This window comes from Schistocerca nitens, chromosome 6, assembly GCF_023898315.1.
Source record: "Schistocerca nitens isolate TAMUIC-IGC-003100 chromosome 6, iqSchNite1.1, whole genome shotgun sequence".
Classification (NCBI taxonomy): domain Eukaryota; kingdom Metazoa; phylum Arthropoda; class Insecta; order Orthoptera; family Acrididae; genus Schistocerca; species Schistocerca nitens.
Window position 1 is genome coordinate 497,441,153 of NC_064619.1, and position 20,361 is coordinate 497,461,513.

General features: G+C 43.2%; 1 protein-coding gene across 1 annotated transcript in view; it reads right to left on the reverse strand.

The window, feature by feature from the left end:
* LOC126263083 (uncharacterized) overlaps positions 1 to 20,361 on the reverse strand; it is a 149,836-nt gene that overhangs the window by 48,390 nt on the left and 81,085 nt on the right. Inside the window, exon 4 of the mRNA XM_049960078.1 lies at positions 2,987 to 3,240. Within this exon, the coding sequence (XP_049816035.1) occupies positions 2,987 to 3,240 (254 nt within the window). The remainder of the gene's footprint in view (positions 1 to 2,986; positions 3,241 to 20,361) is intronic.

Sequence of the window (20,361 nt, forward strand, 5' to 3'; positions counted from 1 at the left end):
AACTGGCCAATGAGTGCCAATAATTACCGCAATCAGATGAGTTATGAATAGTGTTTTGTGATATTCAACACTTGCTACATGTTTAGTAACTGGCCAATGAATGCCAATGATTACTATAATTAGATGAATTATGTATAAATGCTATGCCAATAATTAACTCATTTTGAATGATGACTTCTGAATAATGCATAAAGCAATGCTTTGTAACTGGCCAATGAGTGCCAATAATTACTATACTGAGATGACTTATGAATAATGTTCTGTAATACTCCATACATACTACTTAAATGCTGTGTAAATAGCCAATGAATGCCAATAATTATTCAGATCGGTTGATAGACTAGTGTAATTCTATGCTGACTAGCATAAGACTTAATGTCCTTCACCTTCTGACCTAATTACCAGAAATTACTGCAATATCCGTTTGTCCTGTCCATCCTCATGATCATGGAGCACTATATTTAGTTTTTGCACTAATTCTACATTGATGTGAGAGTATGGATTCTACAAGAATGTGGTGTTGACATATCAAGCTGTCCACCACCTTGAACGATGGAGATGTTATTATGGTCCTACTGTTTGGTGTACCTAATGTACTACCAGAATGATATCTTACAATATTAATACAACATTTCAGTGTCTTGGCTACACTGATAAATACTTCAGGGAAGAGAACTTCAGATTGTCTCACTTGGTGTTGTGCTTCCGTAGAAAGATATGGACTTTCAGTGCAGCTACATGCAACCTACTGTGCTACAACCATGATGCAATCCTTTCCATTCCTTTCCTAGTTCTTGTAAATATGCTAAAGACTTCTACAGTGCGTGTGCAGTTTATTTCATTTGTTAATATGATCAGTTGTCCTAAATATGCTAAAGACTTTTACAGTGCGTGTGCACTTTATTTCATTTGTTAATATGATCAATTGTCCTAAGTATGCTAAAGACATATACAGTGCGTGTGCACTTTATGTCATTTGTTAATATATTTTGTGCTCATTGCGTATACATTTTGTCATTTCTTGATATGTTCTGTACTCAGTGCATGTGCACTCTATTTCATTTCATGTTCTGCACTTATATATATGTATATACTCTGTAACTGTAGACTTAGTTAATTAATTAGATTATAGAAAAATTTGTTGCTCATGGCAAGTCCAATTGACTCACCATCGCTGCCAAATTTTTGCCCCCCAGTGGAGGGTTATGTAAGAGGTGCATGATTAGGGAATTTGTTGCTAGCGCACACGAACAGATGTAATTTCGATGGATTGCTCACGCGCTGCCTGCGATATGTAAGCTATAAGAGAATCTGAGACCAAAGAGCAGTGTTGACTGCAGTAGGAACTGTGTAGCAGTAGCAATAAGTTGTTGCTAGCGAGCAGTCGTGTGTATCGAGTTGGCTGGGCCGGTCGTGGTTCAGCGATGGCGGAGCCTGAGCGTTATAGTATAAGGTAAAAGCAGCCTCGCACATATGTAGTATTGTTATATCAAGTCCCATGTAAATGTTTTTAAAAAATCTGTTAATAATAATCTTTCTCATAAAAAGTAACTTTTGACATTCATCTCAATTTAAAGAATTCACTAATTTCTCCAGTCCATGGTCATCCCGATTATTGTAAAGAAAAATCAGTTGTTTCTTTTTATACATGACAAATCTATCGGCCAGCATTGCACAGAGCTGCGCCAGAAAAATTTCTTATAGGAGCAGATATTTATGCGTTATCCGGCGACTAGACTGAGGTAAGAATTTTCAATTTATTCAGTATGATCTTTCAGGGCCATGACGCAGCACTGCTGACGTCCAAAATTTACCAGGTTAAATTGACAGTCAATTATCGAAAGGTTATAAGTGAGTCACATTTTTTATTATTGAGAGATTAGTCACATTTTATTATTGACAGGTTACGCAATTTTCCTGTTGGTAGGTTATACTGAATGTGAACGACATAATTATATTTTTTACTGTTGGGAGGTTTAGGAATTTATTTGTTGGGAGGTTACACAATGAAGTTTTGAGAGCTCCGGTCGGTGCGTAGACTTGAGTAAGGACTTGTGTTGTAATGGAGAAGGAGAAGTTCGTCTGCATTTTTGTGGTGACTAATGCGCTGAAGTCGTTTCTTCAATTTGCTGAGGATAGCGCAATACACTTCAGAATCGATCGTTTCACGATGAAGGAGGACATCGAACAAAATAACCGCATCAGAGTCCTAGAAGACCGTCGCCATGACTTACCATCTGAGGATACACCTTTGAACTTTTTCTTCAGAGGAGAGATAATGTGGCGCTGCTCCATGGATTGGTGATTTGTTTTCGGTTCGAAGTGATGAACCTATGTTTCATCGTCTGTGACGATGTTCGACAAAATGCTCGTTATGCGCAAGCAATTCCACAGAGATTGTCCTTCGTTGCTCTTTATCGTCTTCTGTTAGGCGGAGAGGAATCCAGCGAGCACACAGCTTTGAGAACCTCGGCTGACGGACGAGTGTGTCAGCATTACCAACTGAGTCATCCAGTTGTGCAGTGATGTGTTTGCTTGTGATCCGTCGATCACCTCGAATGAGAGTGTCCACACGTTCCAACATTGCCGGTAGCGGTAGATCGAATAGGTTTGCGAGACCTTGTTGCGATGGTGACAGAGCCCAACGACTCCCCGTGCTTTTGTTCACTTCCAGGTCTACGTAGATATTTTGCAAGCGCCGATGACCATCTAAAATGCCCTGGTTTTCCACCAAAAGAAACTCAGTGACAGCTCTCTGCTTGGAACGCACGTCCGTTACAGCCGTCATTTTCTAGGCCGCCACCCATCGGAACCTCATGAAACTGTAAGGACTGAAACGGTAATACTCCATGATGTCTCACAACAAATTTCGGTCTTTTTAAATCGAAACTGGCCGAGAAGAAAAGTATGGAACTACTTACTGAACGCTCCACGTAGAGAGCACAAAAAGAGTGGAGCAGGACGGCCAGTGTGTGGCAGAGCTCACCAGGAGGCGTCGTAGAGGAGCAGGCTGCGGTCGGAGGCGAGGTAGAGCACGGCGGCGGCGTCGGGCAGGTGCAGCGCGTCGGTGAGCCAGGTGTGCGCGAGGCGGCGGCGGCGCGTGGCCCCCAGCGGCAGCACGTACTCCTCCAGCTGCTCCAGCCGGCCGCCGTACAGCCCCACGCGGCCCAGCCGGCACGCCGCCAGGTAGCAGAACGAGCTCGCCGTCCGCAGTCCCAGCACTCGCAGCACCGGCTCGCGCTGCGCACCGACATCGCACTGCATGTAGTATACACTGTGTAATATTTCTGGCATATTCAGCCATCATATTAGGCTCCAGGAAGCTATTCCCAGGGCAGTGGAGATGCAAGAAGCGTAGAGATGACGCAATGTGGGATGAGGTACCGGTGACAGATGTTAGATTCGGTACCATTCCCGTGAGAAAGACCGCCTGAATGATGATGCTGCTCTGTGATTGGCTGCTGCGTTCGGCGGTAGGGCGCCAAAACGTTAAACTTTAGTTGCTATTATTAATTAAACCTGTCGTCCAAATTACTTCATTTTTTTAAATAAACATCTCTCAACAGCCAGCTATCAATCAGTCATTTCAAAATTATTAAAATCAAAGTATTACTAAATCAACAGACTGACAATATTACTGCCGATGCACTTCGGTGGCGTTCGGGTCACGCCTTGCTGGCTTGGCGCGCGAAGTGACTCGGGTATAGAGATGGGTCGAACTCGTTCATTCCAGTGAACTACTTCATTCATTTCACTCTTTGCCGTGAAGCGTTCAAATGAAGTAGTTCATTCGTGAAGTACGGAAGCCTGTCGAAGTTGCCCAGTTCGCCGCTCAGCCGCTGCTACGCTCGCTTCGCCTCGCTCGTACAATGAAGCTTCGTAATACTTCATAATTTTACCAACAGATGGCCGAACTATGCAGTAACGTGCACGCAACGTTTTACTCTCTTACAGCGTCTGAGTTAACTTAAATAGAGCATGGTCGAAGGGGACAAAGGAAAGATAAACAGAGAAGCCTGTCACATATAAGGAAAGTATTACATTTAATCTTGCTCGAAATTTTCTCATGAAGCGTCCAAAAAAGTCTTTATCTGCCAAATGAAATATTATTTCTTGTATTCATGAACTGAAAAATAGGGCTACCAACGAAATGCAGTCCAATTTTATGTTCCTTGTAAAATTTAATCCAAAATAGAATGAGTATGTTTACCACTGTCACAGTCTATATACCTACGTTAAGTAATTATTTAGAAGTTTTCCTGTAGATTTTATTTTTGTTGAGAATAATAACCCTCCAGATTTAAAACGTAAACTGTCACCTGTAGTCATTGTTACGATTTCAGGTAAAATCCCTTTTATTTTCATGTTGGCTGTGCGTGCTCACACAGCCAGTCCCTTCGTTTATATCTTTAATATTCATTTGTCTGCAAGCGCTGCCAACGGTAGGCTACCCGTAGACGCGAAGTATAGCTGCACAAATAGTCACGAGTAATGTCAGCACTGCACGTAGCAGCTGACGCTGCCTTCCCCTCACCCCTCACCACCCAACCCGTCGTAAACCTATCTTTCCCCACAAACTCCGCGCGATTCGTCGACAGGCAACAGAGGGAGGACTGAAGTGAAGTGAGTGACGTACCACCGATGTAGTGGGAGAGGGAGAGGGGAAGAGAGTGAGTGAACTAGAAAAAAGTGTGGAGTGTGCTATCTGTGAAGAGTTTGAAGTACCAGTTCATTGAAATTGAGTGGTTAGTTCACACTTCACTGAAGTGAAGCGTTCATTTGAACGACTCATTCACGAGCTCCCCATCACTACTCGGGTAGTCCGGCTCACCAGTTCTGACCGTTCCAGTAGACAGATATGTTGTCTGTAATAGTAGTATTTGATTCATGTAATTTTATTCTCCAGTTCTGATGGTTCCAGTAGACAGACATGTCGTATGTGGCAGGATGTATTTCATGTTATTTTAGCCGGATATAATGACTGTGGAAAGATACGTTCAAACGTTGTGATCAAGAATAGTTTCTCGTGTCTATATCAATAAAAACGCGAGTGACATCCCAAATGAATTATAGTTCATTCGTAGCAGCAGTTCCTTGCGAAGTTAATTTCAACCTCAAGAAAAAGAATCCACGACCTGCGTGCTGTTTTCTGCGCTGGGGACATCATCATCATGAAGACAGCAGGTTAGTGAAGTGTACAAGAACTTACGTATTCCACACAGGGCAGTGGAAACAACTAGGTGCCTCACGTGTACTGCATGCACAGTACAAATGTGCTCAGTGACACGTTATCTGCAGTAATTCAGAGGATGAAAATATTAACACTATCTCACTTTTATTCCTTTTTCTTGCCGTAACTGGCGGAAATGGAAAGTCTTACACCAACTTGACAGAACGCTAACAAACTGATTCTCCAGTACTTTCATCCCTATTGAAAATTTCGTTTACAGTTTCATTCTTGTGCGAGCTTATTTTCAAGACAGAAATCAAGCAGTTCATAACGACGCGGCTGCGCGATAAAGGGGAATATCATTCACGACACAAGGTACCCGACAAACGCCTCTGGTGTTATGTTAATGTTCAGCACGACATCTACATCTACATAATGGCGGTGGACAAATACATGGAAACACCAAAAACCCAAAAATTTACATGCCTAATACGGTGCAGGCATTCAGAACAGCTTCCAGTCGTCCAAGAATGGATAAATACAGCTCCCCTAGGGCTTTAAGGGAATCTTCTGTCGGTCTTCCTACCTGTCACGATCACTTAACATACACATTCATCCTCCTCCTCACAAAACCACTCCTCGTCTTGAAACGCAGCGTCACCACTGGGGGACAAACTTAGCACCATGGTATGGACCAGCTCAGCCAAAATGATCAAATAATCATAAGGAGTAATGTGATCTTTCAGAGTAACCATGAGGCCCATTGACTTCTACGATATGACCACCCATACCATCACCGAAGCCCTGCCATTTTTCACACTTGGGATGTAAACTCGGCCATAAGTTAGAATCAGTATGAAGCAAGACTCATCTGTCCAAATGACTTTCTACCATTGCTCCATAGTCCAAGTTTTATGTCCTCAGCACGACAATTTCCTGCCACGGCCATTTGCATCATTTATTAGGGGTTTTGGAATTCCTACTTCTGTAGCTTCCTTAGCTTTCTTTAGATCCTGACAGGTTTCGCCAGTGCGAAATTCAGTTCTGCAGTGAGTTTTGCAGCTGTCTTCCTCTTATTTTTCGTCACAGTCCTATTCAATGATTGTCACGATCACTTAACACACACATTCGTCTGTGCTCTGATTTAGCGGATGATGTCTTTCCGCTTTACCTGTATGCGATATAAATCTTCGATACGGTGCCTCTTGAAACACTTAGGCTGTCTTGTTTACAGAATCACCACCATACGAGTACCAACATCTACATCTACATGGATGCTCTGCAAATCACATTTAAGTGCCTGGCAGAGGGTTCATCGAACCACCTTCACAATTTTCTATTATTCCAATCTAGTATAGCGCGCGGAAAGAATGAACACATATATCTTTCCCTACGAGCTCTGATTTCCCTTATTTTATCGTGGTGATCGTTCCGCCCTATGTAGGTCGGTGTCAACAAAATATTTTCGCATTCGGGGGAGAAAGTTGGTGATTGGAATTTCGTGAGAAGATTCCGTCGCAACGAGAAACGCCTTTCTTTTAATGATGTCTAGCCCAAATCCTGTATCATTTCTGTGACACTCTCTCCCATATTTCGCGATAATACAAAACGTGCCGCCTTTCTTTGAACTTTTTCGATGTACTCAGTCCTATCTGGTAAGGATCCCACGCCGCGTAGCAGTATTCTAAAAGAGGACGGACAAGCGTAGTGTAGGCAGTCTCCTTTGTAGGTCTGCTACATTTTCTAAGTGTGCTGCCAATAAAACGCAGCCTTTGGTTGGCCTTCCCCACAACATTTTCTAGGTGTTCTTTCCAATTGAAGTTGTTAGTAATTGTAATACCTAGGTATTTAGTTGAATTTACGGCTTTTAGATTAGACTGATTTATCGTGTAACCGAAGTTTAACGAGTTCCTTTGTATAAGTTTGAATTCACCTAGCTCCAACTGCACAGAATACTGTTATGACCAAGACTGACACTTGCATCATATTGAGAACACTACACAGGTCAAATAGAACAGCACAACCCACAGGTTTGTCTAGCATCAGCATATATGTTCAAGCAAGCATTTCTTGCGGTGTTTCCAAATTTTTGTCCAACCCCTGCACAGATTCCGCAAGCCACCATATGGCGCTTGGCAGAGGGTACCTTGTATCACTCCTACTCATTTCCTGTTACGTTCGCAATCAGAGCGAGTGAAAAACGACTGTCTATTGCGTTCGCACGAGGCATAATTTCTCTTATCTTGTCTTCGCGGTCTTTACGCGGAATGTACGTTTGTGGCAGTAAAATCGTCCTGCAGTCAGCTGTAAGTGCTGGTTGTCTAATTTTCTCAATAACGTAAAGAATTTCTTCTTTCTTCCCCGGATTCCCGTTTGAGTTCACTAAGCATCTCCGTAATCCTCCCTTGTTGTTTGAACCTATCTGCACAAATATAACAGCACACCCCTGAATTGCTTCGCTATCTTCCTTTAATCGGACCTGTGAGGATGCCAAACACCTGAGCAGAATTCAAAAACGTCTCGTGCTAATGTTATATATTCGGTCTCTATTACACGCGAACTACAGTTTCCTAGGATTCTACCAATAAAACGAAGTCGACCATTCGCCTTCCCTACTACCACCCTTATGTGTTCGTCCCATTTCATATTGCTTTGCAACGTTGCACCTAGATATTTAATAGATGCGACTGTATGAAACAGCACACCACTAATATTACGCATTGTTTTTCCTGCTCATCTGCATTAACTTACATTTTGCAACATGAGAGGTTCCATGCCCTCTTTTGAGTGTCACCTCTCATTTTCATCAATTTTATCAATGTTTTATGTCATTGCACGGTAGTAACAGACCGAATAAGGTTATTGTAATGAGAGTATTTGTACTGAGAGCTCAAAAATACTTTTCACTTTATTCATATACATGTTGTGTTAGTTCCATGGGTGGCCTGTGCGAGGCGAACATCAGAGGATGCGGCACACTGTATTTCCGGTTGGGGACTGCACTTCCCTGAATTCTGTGGGGTTCATACAATAGGCTTAAGCGCCTGGCGGAACGACTGACGTCGGTCGAGTTTCGCCTATTGTATGCAGGGCGAAACGACCTGCGAGACATCTGAATGTCGCCGCAGTTGTGTGTTAACCATTCCGGCGCGTCCGGAGCGAAGATTCCTAGCACCGACTGACTGCACTGTCCTCTTGATTCTGAGAATACTTGAGGACTGTGCCCTGCTGGGGCCGACTGTCTGGCGCCGGATGGCCGGTGGTCTAGGCAGGTTGTTTTCGTAGCCGGTCAAACGGCAAGTTCAGTGCCCTCAGCTGAATAGCAGAGGCATGATTGGTCAATTTAAACTGAGGCTAGTTGACGTCATAAAGCCCTGCTCGAAATTGGAGGGAACGGTCGCTGTTGTGAGACAGTGTGGGGGAATTTTGGAATCTGAACTGAATTCTGATTCGCAGTTTTCGAGGAGAGTAGGGAGTAGAGCAATGTTGGCTGCGCTCTTGCGTTGCGCGGGCAGAGGAATTCGGGATCTGATCTTCCTCGGAGTCGGACGGTCTTGCGACGTGGTCGCTCGTTTTCGGAAGAACTTAGAATTCTCGGACAGCCTTCGCAGCCAGGATTTGACACAGAGTTGCTGCACGGCAGAAGTCGGCGCCTACATCATCAGGACGCTGCCTACCGACGACGTGCTGCAGATTTCAGTACTGGTACAATTTTTGCAGCTCTGGCGTTGTACGACCTTATCAATTTTATACTGAGTCCCTCAGCAGCACGCGCGCCCGCTTTGCTACAAGTCCACCTTGCTTGTTTCTCCGTGTGATCCCATTGGAGCTGTCACTACTAATTGCGATACCGCTATGTAGTCGGGATATTAATATTTGATTCATTTGGACCTCCAGTCACTATCGTCAGTCTATTGCATCACAGAGAGTAGGAGCACCTTGTTCTCGAGCCAACTCTTATTCTCATAATATTACAGTTTACCCTATCCTTTAACCTACTGTGTGTGTCGACAATCATGTGCATTTATGTTCTGATATATAATAAATCTCATTGTAATATTTAATCCGCATATCATTTCGTAGATATAGCCAGAATCCAATTTCCTGTTGTTTATTATGATAAAGTTCTCTTTTTTTGAGTAGATTACGATTTTTATTAAATTATTGTGACTGTGCATTCCTTATTTTACCAACTAGCAAGGTCCACCATCATTTCCTTCCATTACCGTTGTTGTGCGCATAATTAATTAGCTGGTAGATAAGGAGGAGGTCGAGTGCATGTCTCGTTCTCATGCAAAATTCGTCTGAATTAAAGAGGTACAAACTCTTCTCCACCCCAGCACCTCGCAAACATTTACAGTAAGCTGCCATCTTCACACCAAATGTTCTCCAACAGTCACTCGGAGACAACACTTTTTGTGCACAGCAGCATAATCAGCAAACAATCGTAGACTGCCTGCTCACTGAGTCCGTCAGATCACTTATGTGTATAGAGAACAAGAGCAGTCCCATCACATTACCGTGGGGCACTCCTGATGATACCCTTCGTACTACGTTCTACTACTTTACGTGTCTTCGAGCCACTCATATATATGAGAACCTATTCCGTATTCGATAACAGTCTACAGTCGGGCACTGCGTCAAACGCTTTCCGTAAATCTGGGAATATGGAATCTGTGTGTTGCCCTTCAGCCATGGCTCGCGGGATATCGTGCGAGAAAAGGGCAAGCAGAATGTCGCACGAGCGCTGCTTTCTATATCAGAACTGATTTGGACAGAAGCTTTTCATCTCAAGGAAATTTGTTAAATTCGAACTTAGAACATGTTCAAGAATTCTGCAGCAAGCTGATGTTGAGGATATTGGTTTAAGAATTCTGCAGCAAGCTGATGTTGAGGATATTGAGCCGAAATTTTGCCTGCCTGTTCTTTTACCCTTCTCCTTTATACCGGACTCACCCACTTTTTCTTGCAGTCGCTTGGGACTTTGCGCTGGGCTAGAGCTTCGCCATAAATGCTAGCAAAGTAAGGGACCAATCCTGAAGATTGGTTCAAATGGCTCTGAGCACTATGGGACTTAACATCTATGGTCATCAGTCCACTAGAACTTAGAACTACTTAAACCTAACTAACCTAAGGACATCACACAACACCCAGTCATCACGAGGCAGAGCAAATCCCTGACCCCGCCGGGAATCGAACCCGGAATCCTGAAGAGAACTCTCTACAAAATCGTACTGGGAATCCATTCGTACCTGGCGACTTATTTGTTTTCAGCTGTTTCTCTTGGTTCTCAACGCCACGGATGACTGCATCTATGTCCTCTTGAAGCAAAGCAAGCGCTGTGTCATGTTTGAAATACACAGGCGAGCGAGTGTGCCGGGACTTACCCCAGTTCACTGCCAGTAGAGCCACGTCACCTTCACGCGTCTGCGCGTAGCGCGCAAGTATTGCACCACAATTAAGTAGGAAATTAAAAATCAAAATTTATATCTAAAAAAATTTCTTAAAATATAGTTTAGTGTTACAATGTTTCAAATATCAAGTCTTAATGTTCTAGACTTAACAGTTTACGTAAAAATGCTGTTTTAAGAGAAAAATAAGTGGCGCTAAGTAATAAACCTAGAAAGCCAGAATTTGGTCAGAAGGTGTCTTTAGAACTCATAAATAAGTGGTGTAGGTTTCCAAAACCCTATAACAAAATTAACACCGGAATCACGTTTTTAGGAAAAATCAGAGGCGCTAAATAATGGACTTAGAAACACGAAAATTTGTTTTATGCTTCAGTTCACGCCAAAAATAATAACTGAAAGACCACGTTCAGCTACCTCTTATAGTTTTTGAGTAATTAAGTAAAAACCAATTTTGTAACTAAAATGTTCCCAATTGTTGTAGATTAAGTACCTGTGATTTTAATGATAGTGAATTTTGGTTGAAGTGGATGATAAAACATAGCAAGTGATAGGGCTACACTAAATTTGAGAGTTGTAGTATTAATAACTGCCGACATAAGTTCTAGTAAAGATATGGTTCAGAGGTAACGATCTACCGTTAGTTCCACTATAAAAATTCTAGAAGTTTTCATTCTAGCGAGCTGAAACTTGTTCGGTGATTTCTAACAACTTAACTGTATACAAGTAAAAATCAAGACGTTTCTGAATTAATTTGTAACTATATTATTAAAGTTTATGTGTCCGAGAAAGCCGTCGTTCGGCGGCTGCAGCACTATGCAGATAGCCGTCCGCTCCGGCACCTATATGAATACAGTCCGAGAGGTAGTAGGAAGGTTCACTTCACGTTCAGCTACTGTAAGATCCACGTGTGTTAAACGTCGGATTGCGCTTTGCCTCAGATGACGTCAGAGCCGAACTGTGTCAAAGCGCGTATTTTGCGGTAAAAACGGTTAGTGAACAAGCGAGGACTGTACACCGTCCTGGATCGCTTAGATTTCGCCAGAGTAACTGTTATTGTGCCGTCCGTGTGAATTACAATTCCGCGTGGAAAGTGGTGACTTTATTTCCATTTTTATGGCGAGCATTAATTTTAAACCTTTATTGCAAACTTCCATTGAGTAATTTTAGTCAGGGCGAAGGACAATGTGGTAGGAACGTACCGTAGAGGTCGCTTCTGAAGTGCTGAATGAGCTGTTAGAATAGAAAGACTTGCTTTCTGTGGTGTCACCGCCAGACACCACACTTGCTAGGTGGTAGCCTTTAAATCGGCCGCGGTCCATTAGTAAACGTCGGACCCGCGTGTCGCCACTGTCAGTGATAGCAGACCGAGCGCCACCACACGGCAGGTCTAGAGAGACGTCCTGGCACTCGCCTCAGTTGTACAGCCGACTTTGCAAGGAAAGGTTCACTGACAAATTCGCTCTCATTTGCCGAGACGATAGTTAGCATAGCCTTCAGCTACATTTGCTACGACCTAGCAAGGCGCCGTATTCAATTGATATTGAGATTCTATTAATGTACCATCAAGAGCGATGTTCTACAAATGTGGATTAAAGTTAAGTATTCCAGAAGCTACGTACTTTTCTTTATAGCATTCATTACGTATCCTGTTTCAGACCTCACGCCAGCCTGCGTGAGTTTAAGCGCGTGCCTTTCGGCTTCCTCTCATTGTGTCTAGGCTGTCTTGTCTAGACACAACACTTTCAATTGATAATATTGAATTTCCAAGTGTTGAATATGAGAAAATTTACGTAATATAATTCTGGACTCGAACTTTATACTTTTATTTACAATCATAGCCCTGATCCCGCAAAGAAATGGAGAATAGAAACTTTTCTTTCAGTGGGCTGCACCAGAATGTGGCCGTGCAGACTGAAAACTAAGGTCAGTATGTTTCCCTTCGCGTTCTGGCTGACCACAAAATTAGTTGAGAGCTCGCTTGAGAAAAACGGCTAACAAACAAATGATTAACTTTTACCCGCCACCACACAAACTATAAAGAAGTCTTTGCGGTGGTCAAATGATGATATATCTGTACGATACACCTGCGTTAATTAATTTTGTAAACTCGAATTTTAAAACTTCCCCTTTTTTTTCCTGTCTTCTATTGGTACAAAAGACAGGTCGACGAGTGACTTAATAGAACCCTTCGGTCGACTTAGCGATTTTTACGCAAGACTAGAATTTTTTCGGATTCTCGTCAAAACCTTTCTCTGCGGCACAACAGTAGAAGTTGCTGTATCCTTCAGGCACCCGTCTTCCTGTAACTGGGCGTCGACGCAACATTGCAACAGTTACCCCGTGCGCGTTTTCCCCGCCACAGAAAAACAACTCGACCCGGGGACGCTACAAAGGGGACGGTTCGGTGATCTCCCCTCCTCCCCCCACCCCCTCCCAGCAGTGACGAATTCGGCGACAGATCTCAACCGTCTTATGGATCGGGTCAGACAGCCTCCACCAGGCAGCCACATGCTTCTTGGAATCTTGTCGACAGGCGTGCCATCGTTAATTCGCCACCCCGTGCATTAGCCGCAGCGCTCCGGCCTGATAAACAGCTGTGCTGGCATCAGCCGACCACCACCACATTACGCCAGCGCGGTGCCTCAGCAGTGCAACTGCATCTGCTACACCAGGTGAGGCGTCCTCACACGAGGCGTGAAAACGTTCGCGGACGAGGAACTAGTGACGTCACAGCGTGGAATTCGGTGTTCACAAGAAATACGGGTCTCGCAACCAACTTGCGACGTCACACTAGTCGGTTTGTTCGCCACACTTCACGAACTCTTGGCTCCCTGCAGGGTCCACGAGAAATCGATATGTAATTGAAAATGTACCCACTAAAGGTCTTAACTTTTCGCCCTGTCTTTCACGTGGGCCTCGCTGCAATTCCGCATTCCCCTGCATTGCGAAGCGTGAAAGGAATAATCTGCCTCGTGGTGAGGAATGTGTCGAATCACATGAAGTATCGGTTTTAAGTCACAAGCAGAACTTACGAAACGCTATATTGTATTAAGACATATACAGTTGAACTCCGTATTTGGTTATTTTGTATTAAAGCATACGTGCTAGGCATATAAACTATTTCTAAGTACCGTGACATTGAGGATTTCTCGAAAATGGGTCGTTTTAGGTATGATTTGTTATAATAAAATAACAGGAAATTACATATATGTGCTTAAACGCTTTCCATATTTGATGCTTTTAATGTTGTAACTTGCCTGCTATGTAAGTTTGCCGCTTCAGTGCTATGTCACAACGATGATTTATCAAAAGCGCGTCGTTTTTGGTACAATTTGTCATAGTTAAATATCAAATTATGGCATTTGTAGTTGTAGCCTTTACATAGTGTATATCATATAATTGAGGGACTGTGGCCGAGTGGTTCTAGGCGCTTCAGTCTGAAACCGCGCGACCGCTACGGTCGTAGGTTCGAATCCTGCTCGTGCATGGATGTGTGTGATGTCCTTAGGTTAGTTAGGTTTAAGTAGTTCTAAGTTCTAGGGGACTGATGACCTCAGATGTTAAGTCCCATAGTGCTCAGAGCCATTTGAACCATTTTGAACTGAGGGACTGTTGCTATGTTGAAGCCATAGACAAGTTGGTAACGTCGTAAATCACAACTAGCAAGGAGTCAGGTTTGACTGTAGCTGCTTCCAATTTTTTTCACCTTTTCTGAAAGATTCTTAGTCTTTTTTTACTAATCTAATAAAAGTATTCTCTGCAATAGACGATATTAGTTTTTAAAGCAATGTATTTCCTGCAATTCTTCTTGCATAGGCCAACTATTGTAATGTTTCCCCCTGGCCAGAAATCTTAACGTGACTGCCAGTTAATGCCACACACTAAGCGCAAGTTACGCTGCAGCATTCTCTGTAGGTGTTGTATCGAGGCAAACGGTGTACAGAAGGCTTCAGCAGAGTGTCGGAGAGCTGCTGTCATTTTACCTCTGGCGTGTCTTCACAGAAGGGAACGTCGCGTGAAACCATCAACGTGCCACCTGGACGGTCGAACGGTGGGCCAATGTTCTTTTCACAGATGAGTTCCGATTTGGTCTGGAGAGTGATTCTCGACGGATTCACATCTGGAGGGCACATGGAACACGATTTTGGGACCCCGACATTGTAGAAAGAGACCGATATCGAGGAGGATTCCTAATGGTGTGGGCAGGGATTATGTTGACCACTCGAACATCTCTATGTGAAATTGTTCAGGTGAATCAGCAAGATTTAACTGCTGTCAGATCTTGGTATTTTAAATAGGCTGTTTAGGTTTTTATGTTGGTAACGCCACGTAGTGTTCTGTATGAAAATCGCTGACTGTGCTGTGTGCAGTCTGTGGCTGGTTGGACTCATTGTTGGAATATTTGCTTGTGTTGTGTTGGGCTGTTGGATGTGGACAGCGCGTAGCGTCGTGCAGTTGGAGGTGAGCCGCCAGCAGTGGTGGCTGTGGGGAGAGAGATACCAGAGTTTTGAGAGGACGACCTGGACGTGTGTCCGTCAGAAAAAGGAAATTTGCTTAATTGGTTGTCACAACATTATATATTATGACTTTTGAACGCTATTAAGGCGAATAAATTGTTTGTTCTCTATCAAAACCTTTCATTTGCTAACTATGCCTATCAGTAGTTAGTGCTTTCAGTAGTTAGAATCTTTTATTTAGCTGGCAGTATTGGCGCTCGCTGTGCTGCAGTAGTTCGAGTAACGAAGATTTTTGTGAGGTAAGTGATTCATATAAGGTATAGGTTATTGTTAGTCAGGGCCATTCTTTTGTAGGGACTATTGAAAGTCAGTTTACTTTGCGATAAAAATATTGTATGTCAGTTTAGTGATGATCAAAATAAGTAAAGAGAGGAATGTCTGAGTACGTTCAGTTTTGCTCAGCTGTTTGAAAATCAAATAATGTAGAAGTTTACCAGCACAGTCATTAAAATTTTAAAAGGGGACGTTTCAGGATCTCATGTGCGGTTGTCGCGAGTTGCTGTGGGCGCAGACTTCGTGCTGATGGACCATAATGCTCGACCTCATAGAAAACGGATGGTTGATGGTTTGTTTTGTTTTGTTTTGTTTTGTTTGGAAAGGAAAGATATTGCACGCATGGCGTGGCCTGCTCGCTCTCCCGATTTGAATCCCATAGAACATGTCTTGTGATGCACTAGAGAGACGGGTTGCATCACGTCTGCATCCACCAACCACTCTCCAAGACTTGTGAGCAGCTCTGCAGTAAGAATGAGCGTTATTGCCTCAACATGTGATTGATGACATCATTCACAGCATGTCCCGCCGGTGTCAGGCCTGTATTTTTTTGCCAGAGGTGGTCCCATCCCATACTGAGCACATAAACCAGTTGTCAGAATTTGTGTGCAAACCTGTCAAGTTGGGAAAAAAATGAACATTTTTGTCTACCGTTGTGCATGTTGCAGTTGATTTCGTTCTGTACTCTTTACATTTTTTCTACTTTACTATCACCTGTTTGTAGTGTTTTGTTGCAAAATAAATGCAACCTTGCAAAATTTCCGTTTGTTACTTTAATTTTGGAGACCAGTGAATTTAAGCACTGTAGGATCCGATGCCACATTTTATATTTAAATTTCAGTTTTATACAAATATTTCAAGTGGCACACTACATGTTATTGTATCCAGCGCCAGGTACGTGATATTTTAAAAATTTTTAAGACAAAGCTCTGCCGTACATGGCTACTATTTTTATATCATGTATTTTAAATGATGATTAAGCGGATGGCATATGCTAGACAGAATCAACGATCCCACATTGGCTATAGACAATGTGGTTCCAGGTGAGTATGCTTAACTAAAAATTTTGTGTAATTATTTCCTGTAATTTTGCTTATTGTAATGTTGCTATCTTTGTTCCACACACAATGCTGTACTCTTGTTGATAGGTACAATATCTACTGAAGAAGACTGTTTTAAAACCGTCGAAACCATGGCCAATGTTTAATAAACCTGTATTTTGCAACTGGTTGGCTGTTATTTCTATTCCATTGATATTCAAAGAAAATAACAAGTCTTTCTCGCAAAAAATAGAAAACAATTCTTCTGACAAGTGAAATTATTCTCTTAAAAAGCAAGTGATTAGGTCACCAAACAATAAAAAAAAATTGCATCTTATATGCTTTCTGTTCGTATCACACCAAAATCACGTCACTGCCGAAATAGAATTATTTATGATGGGTGCGAACGAGCAAGAGAGAGAGACGTGTTTTGATAAATATAAATATGAAATAATTTTTCTTGTATTTAAATATAAATTTACAATATAGTACAAGTTATGATCCTTTTAAAACCAAACATAACTCCACATTTAATGCCGGAAATATGAAAGATTTCTATTTAAACGAATAAATACAGGCATTTTGAAAATACTTCATTTTTAAAAGCATACTTTTTATTTACCTTTCCTTGAAATAAAACATATTATTTGTCTCTAAAAAAAAGTTGGCCACATTATTCATCGCTCATGTGCAACCGAAAAGGCAGAAAACGTATGTAAATGAAATAGCTCACTCGAGTGAAAGCATTCATATAACTGCAGTAATTGTCAGAGGCTTTTGTCAGCCAGCTGTTTCACATAAAATGTATTGTGTGCAGTTTTGTATACAGCGATATGAAGAGGTGGGCTAAAGAGTTGGGATACGGCCTCCGAGTTTCCTTTGCTACCGTGAAGCGATGTGCAAATGAACTATTTGCTGAACTCGGAATTTTATTTTAAATTCCCCGAATCAGATTCTTATGAGCTTAATGACAATCGTGGCCTCTGTTGAAGAATCGGATTGGGTGAGGTCCCTTGCTTCATAGAAAGTAGTTACGCATGTAAATTATTAATATCAAGTTAACCCCATCAAAATTTGTACTTGGTTTTAGGAAAAAGTTGGTGTGTCGATATATGCGTTGTCTGAAGTATTGGGAAAGATAGTCAGATTTATTGCATTTGACAGTTACATATACTAACAAAGTGAATTAATTAGGTGATGCCTCTTGAGAGTGGACAGATTAATATCTTAATAAAGAAAATGGTTCAAATGGCTCTGAGCACTATGGGACTTAACATCTGAGGTCATCAGTCGCCTAGAACTTAGACTACTTAAACGTAACTAACCTAAGGACATCACACACATCCAAGCCCGAGGCAGGATTCGAACCTGCTGCCGTAGCGGTCGATTAGTTCCAGACTAAAGCGCCTATAACCGCTCGACCACACCGGCCGGCTCTTAATAAAGAAAAGGAATATAGCACTAATCTATAACTATAAAACCCAGCAATGTGGATTGGCACTTCCCCTTAACTGAACGAGAGTACAAGATTCTAGATCATGTACTTTCCATCAGAATCTAATAACGGAAATAACGAAAGAATGTGCTGCGATACTCGATAGGTCAATGGCCATCCATTTAACATACATGAACAGCAAGGCTGATCGTCTGTGGCCGGAGCTGCGTTTACTATCTATTCTCCTCTTCTGCTCCACGACAGCGTCCCTAGCCGGCTGTTCTCGTCATGCTGTTATGCCGATCAGGTGTGAATGTCGCTGCAACCACAGTGCGCGCGTATTCGACACAATCCCGCGACATTATCCGGAGTTGCGGATAAGGTACAGAGCTACTCCGCAATAACTCCCTATCGCCCGGTACAGGTTACAGCGTCCCTATCGGACGGACGTTGAAACGCAAGTATCTCATTTCTATCAAAATCAATGTGGCGTGCCGTTTCGCTGCTGTGGCTGTCCAGTCGCATCATTTTAACAAATTTTTCACCAATGAGAGCTCCTGCCGCTCGACTGTGAGTACGCGGTAAACAGTGCTTACGTCACGTCGATATGGCCAATCGCGGTCGCCTGTGGGAGTCGCCGCTTGTCCGAAAAGCTTTCGAGACGCTTCCTTGGCGCCGCTCCTATATCCCACGCTCAAGGAATGTGGAGTGGGCGATTCGCGGAGGTACATTCGTTGCTAGCAATGTTGCCCATGACGCTTTTGTGAGCCCAGGGCGACACGGTCGAGGGGGAAACAGCGTTATTCACTTTGGAGAGAGATTCTGCATGCCTCGCAGTGGCCTGCCGGAAATGGAGCCTGCCTGTCGGGCAGCATCAAAGCCATGCCGCTGGAGACCGGCCTGGTGGAACTAGAACCTCCTGCGGTACTGCAGGATGTAAAATTCGACCCTCGAGCAAACGCGTTGCTGGATTCACGCCACCGGCTCTCTGATTAAATTATCATACGAAACTCTGTCCGCAAAAATTATTTGCAGTTAACACAACGCAGTACATTCCTCATTGCCAATCCCTTAGCCATCTCTGTTAGCATAGCGCGTTGAACTCCAAATTTGTTCAAATCCATGCTTGTACTTGTCGTTACTGTCCAAATTAATTATTCAAAAATGCATACTGACGATTGATGTGGGCGTTGCATTTCCAGTGCATGGCCCATATAGGATGCCACGTTGCAGAGTGATGTGCCAAATGTTGTCATAGGAAAGCTGGACAGGAGCAGAAATGATTAGCGAACAAGTTAATACATCAAACAGAAGATTTACTGAACTTCTATTTCTCCAAACATACGAAGACTCTTCACAAATGATGCAACAAGAAATAGAGTCCAGGCATAAGGCTCGTTATTGTAAGGCACGAACGATGGTGTCAGAGGGTCCTGTAGAGAAGTGACTCCACGTGCTAATGGGGCTGAGTGGCTGCCACCTTTCGTCCTAAACTGCGGCGTCAGAGGGCGCTTAAAGTACAGAGCTGCTGGAGGCGTGGCTCAGTGCGCCATTGGACCACCTGATCCCGCACAGCCGCTATCGGTGTCTAACGGGAACTTATTATTCCTTTACCAACTGCGATTTGCGGGTAGGGTGGTATCAGTATCTGATACCACGAAGTGACACCACTCAAGCTGGGAGAGTGAGTGCAAACATTCATACAGCTGACATGGCCACAGAGCCTAGTTTCTTTCGACTGAAAACACAGACTGAACGAAGAAACAATCGACCGTCCAGTCAGTTGTTAATACTGGTCGGTTGTTCCGTCACCTAAATGACGGACTAGAAACGGCCCTTCATGCTACACATGGATAATGGCGTACATTCTGATGGCTGTTGGGTCTGGAAGTTTACAGGTAGAGACCATAACACAGCATGGTCAGGTGACATGCACTTGAAGCTTATCGCCATCTTTTGGGCTTTGGGAAATATTCAGTAATTTGCACAACGGACGTGGGAGTAACATACTGACTGGTGGATCTGTTGGCTGTAGTTCGGTCACTACCAAACGAGTGGTGACGAGATGGACTCAACTCAACAGCATGATAAGAAGAGCAGACACAAGTTCTTCCAGAAGTTCTGTATCAGGGGCAGTCAAATGTAAACGAGACAGATGGAAAAAAGCAAGTAACTTGTTTACCGTTTCAAAAGTAATCGCCATAACTGACAACACACTTATCCCACTGTGAGACAAGAGGGTCAGTGCCTTCATGGAAAAATGTTTGTAGTTGCCTACCGAATTATGATTATACCCAGGCGTGCACCTCTTCGTTCAAATGGCTCTGAGCACTATGGGACTTGACATCTGAGATCATCGATCCTCTAGACTTATAACTACTTACACCTGACTAACCTAAGGACATCACACACATCCATGCCCGAGGCCGGATTCGAACCTGCGACCGTAGTAGCAGCACGGATCCGGACTGAAGCGCCTAGAACCTTTCGGCCACAGCGGTCGGCACTTCGTCCA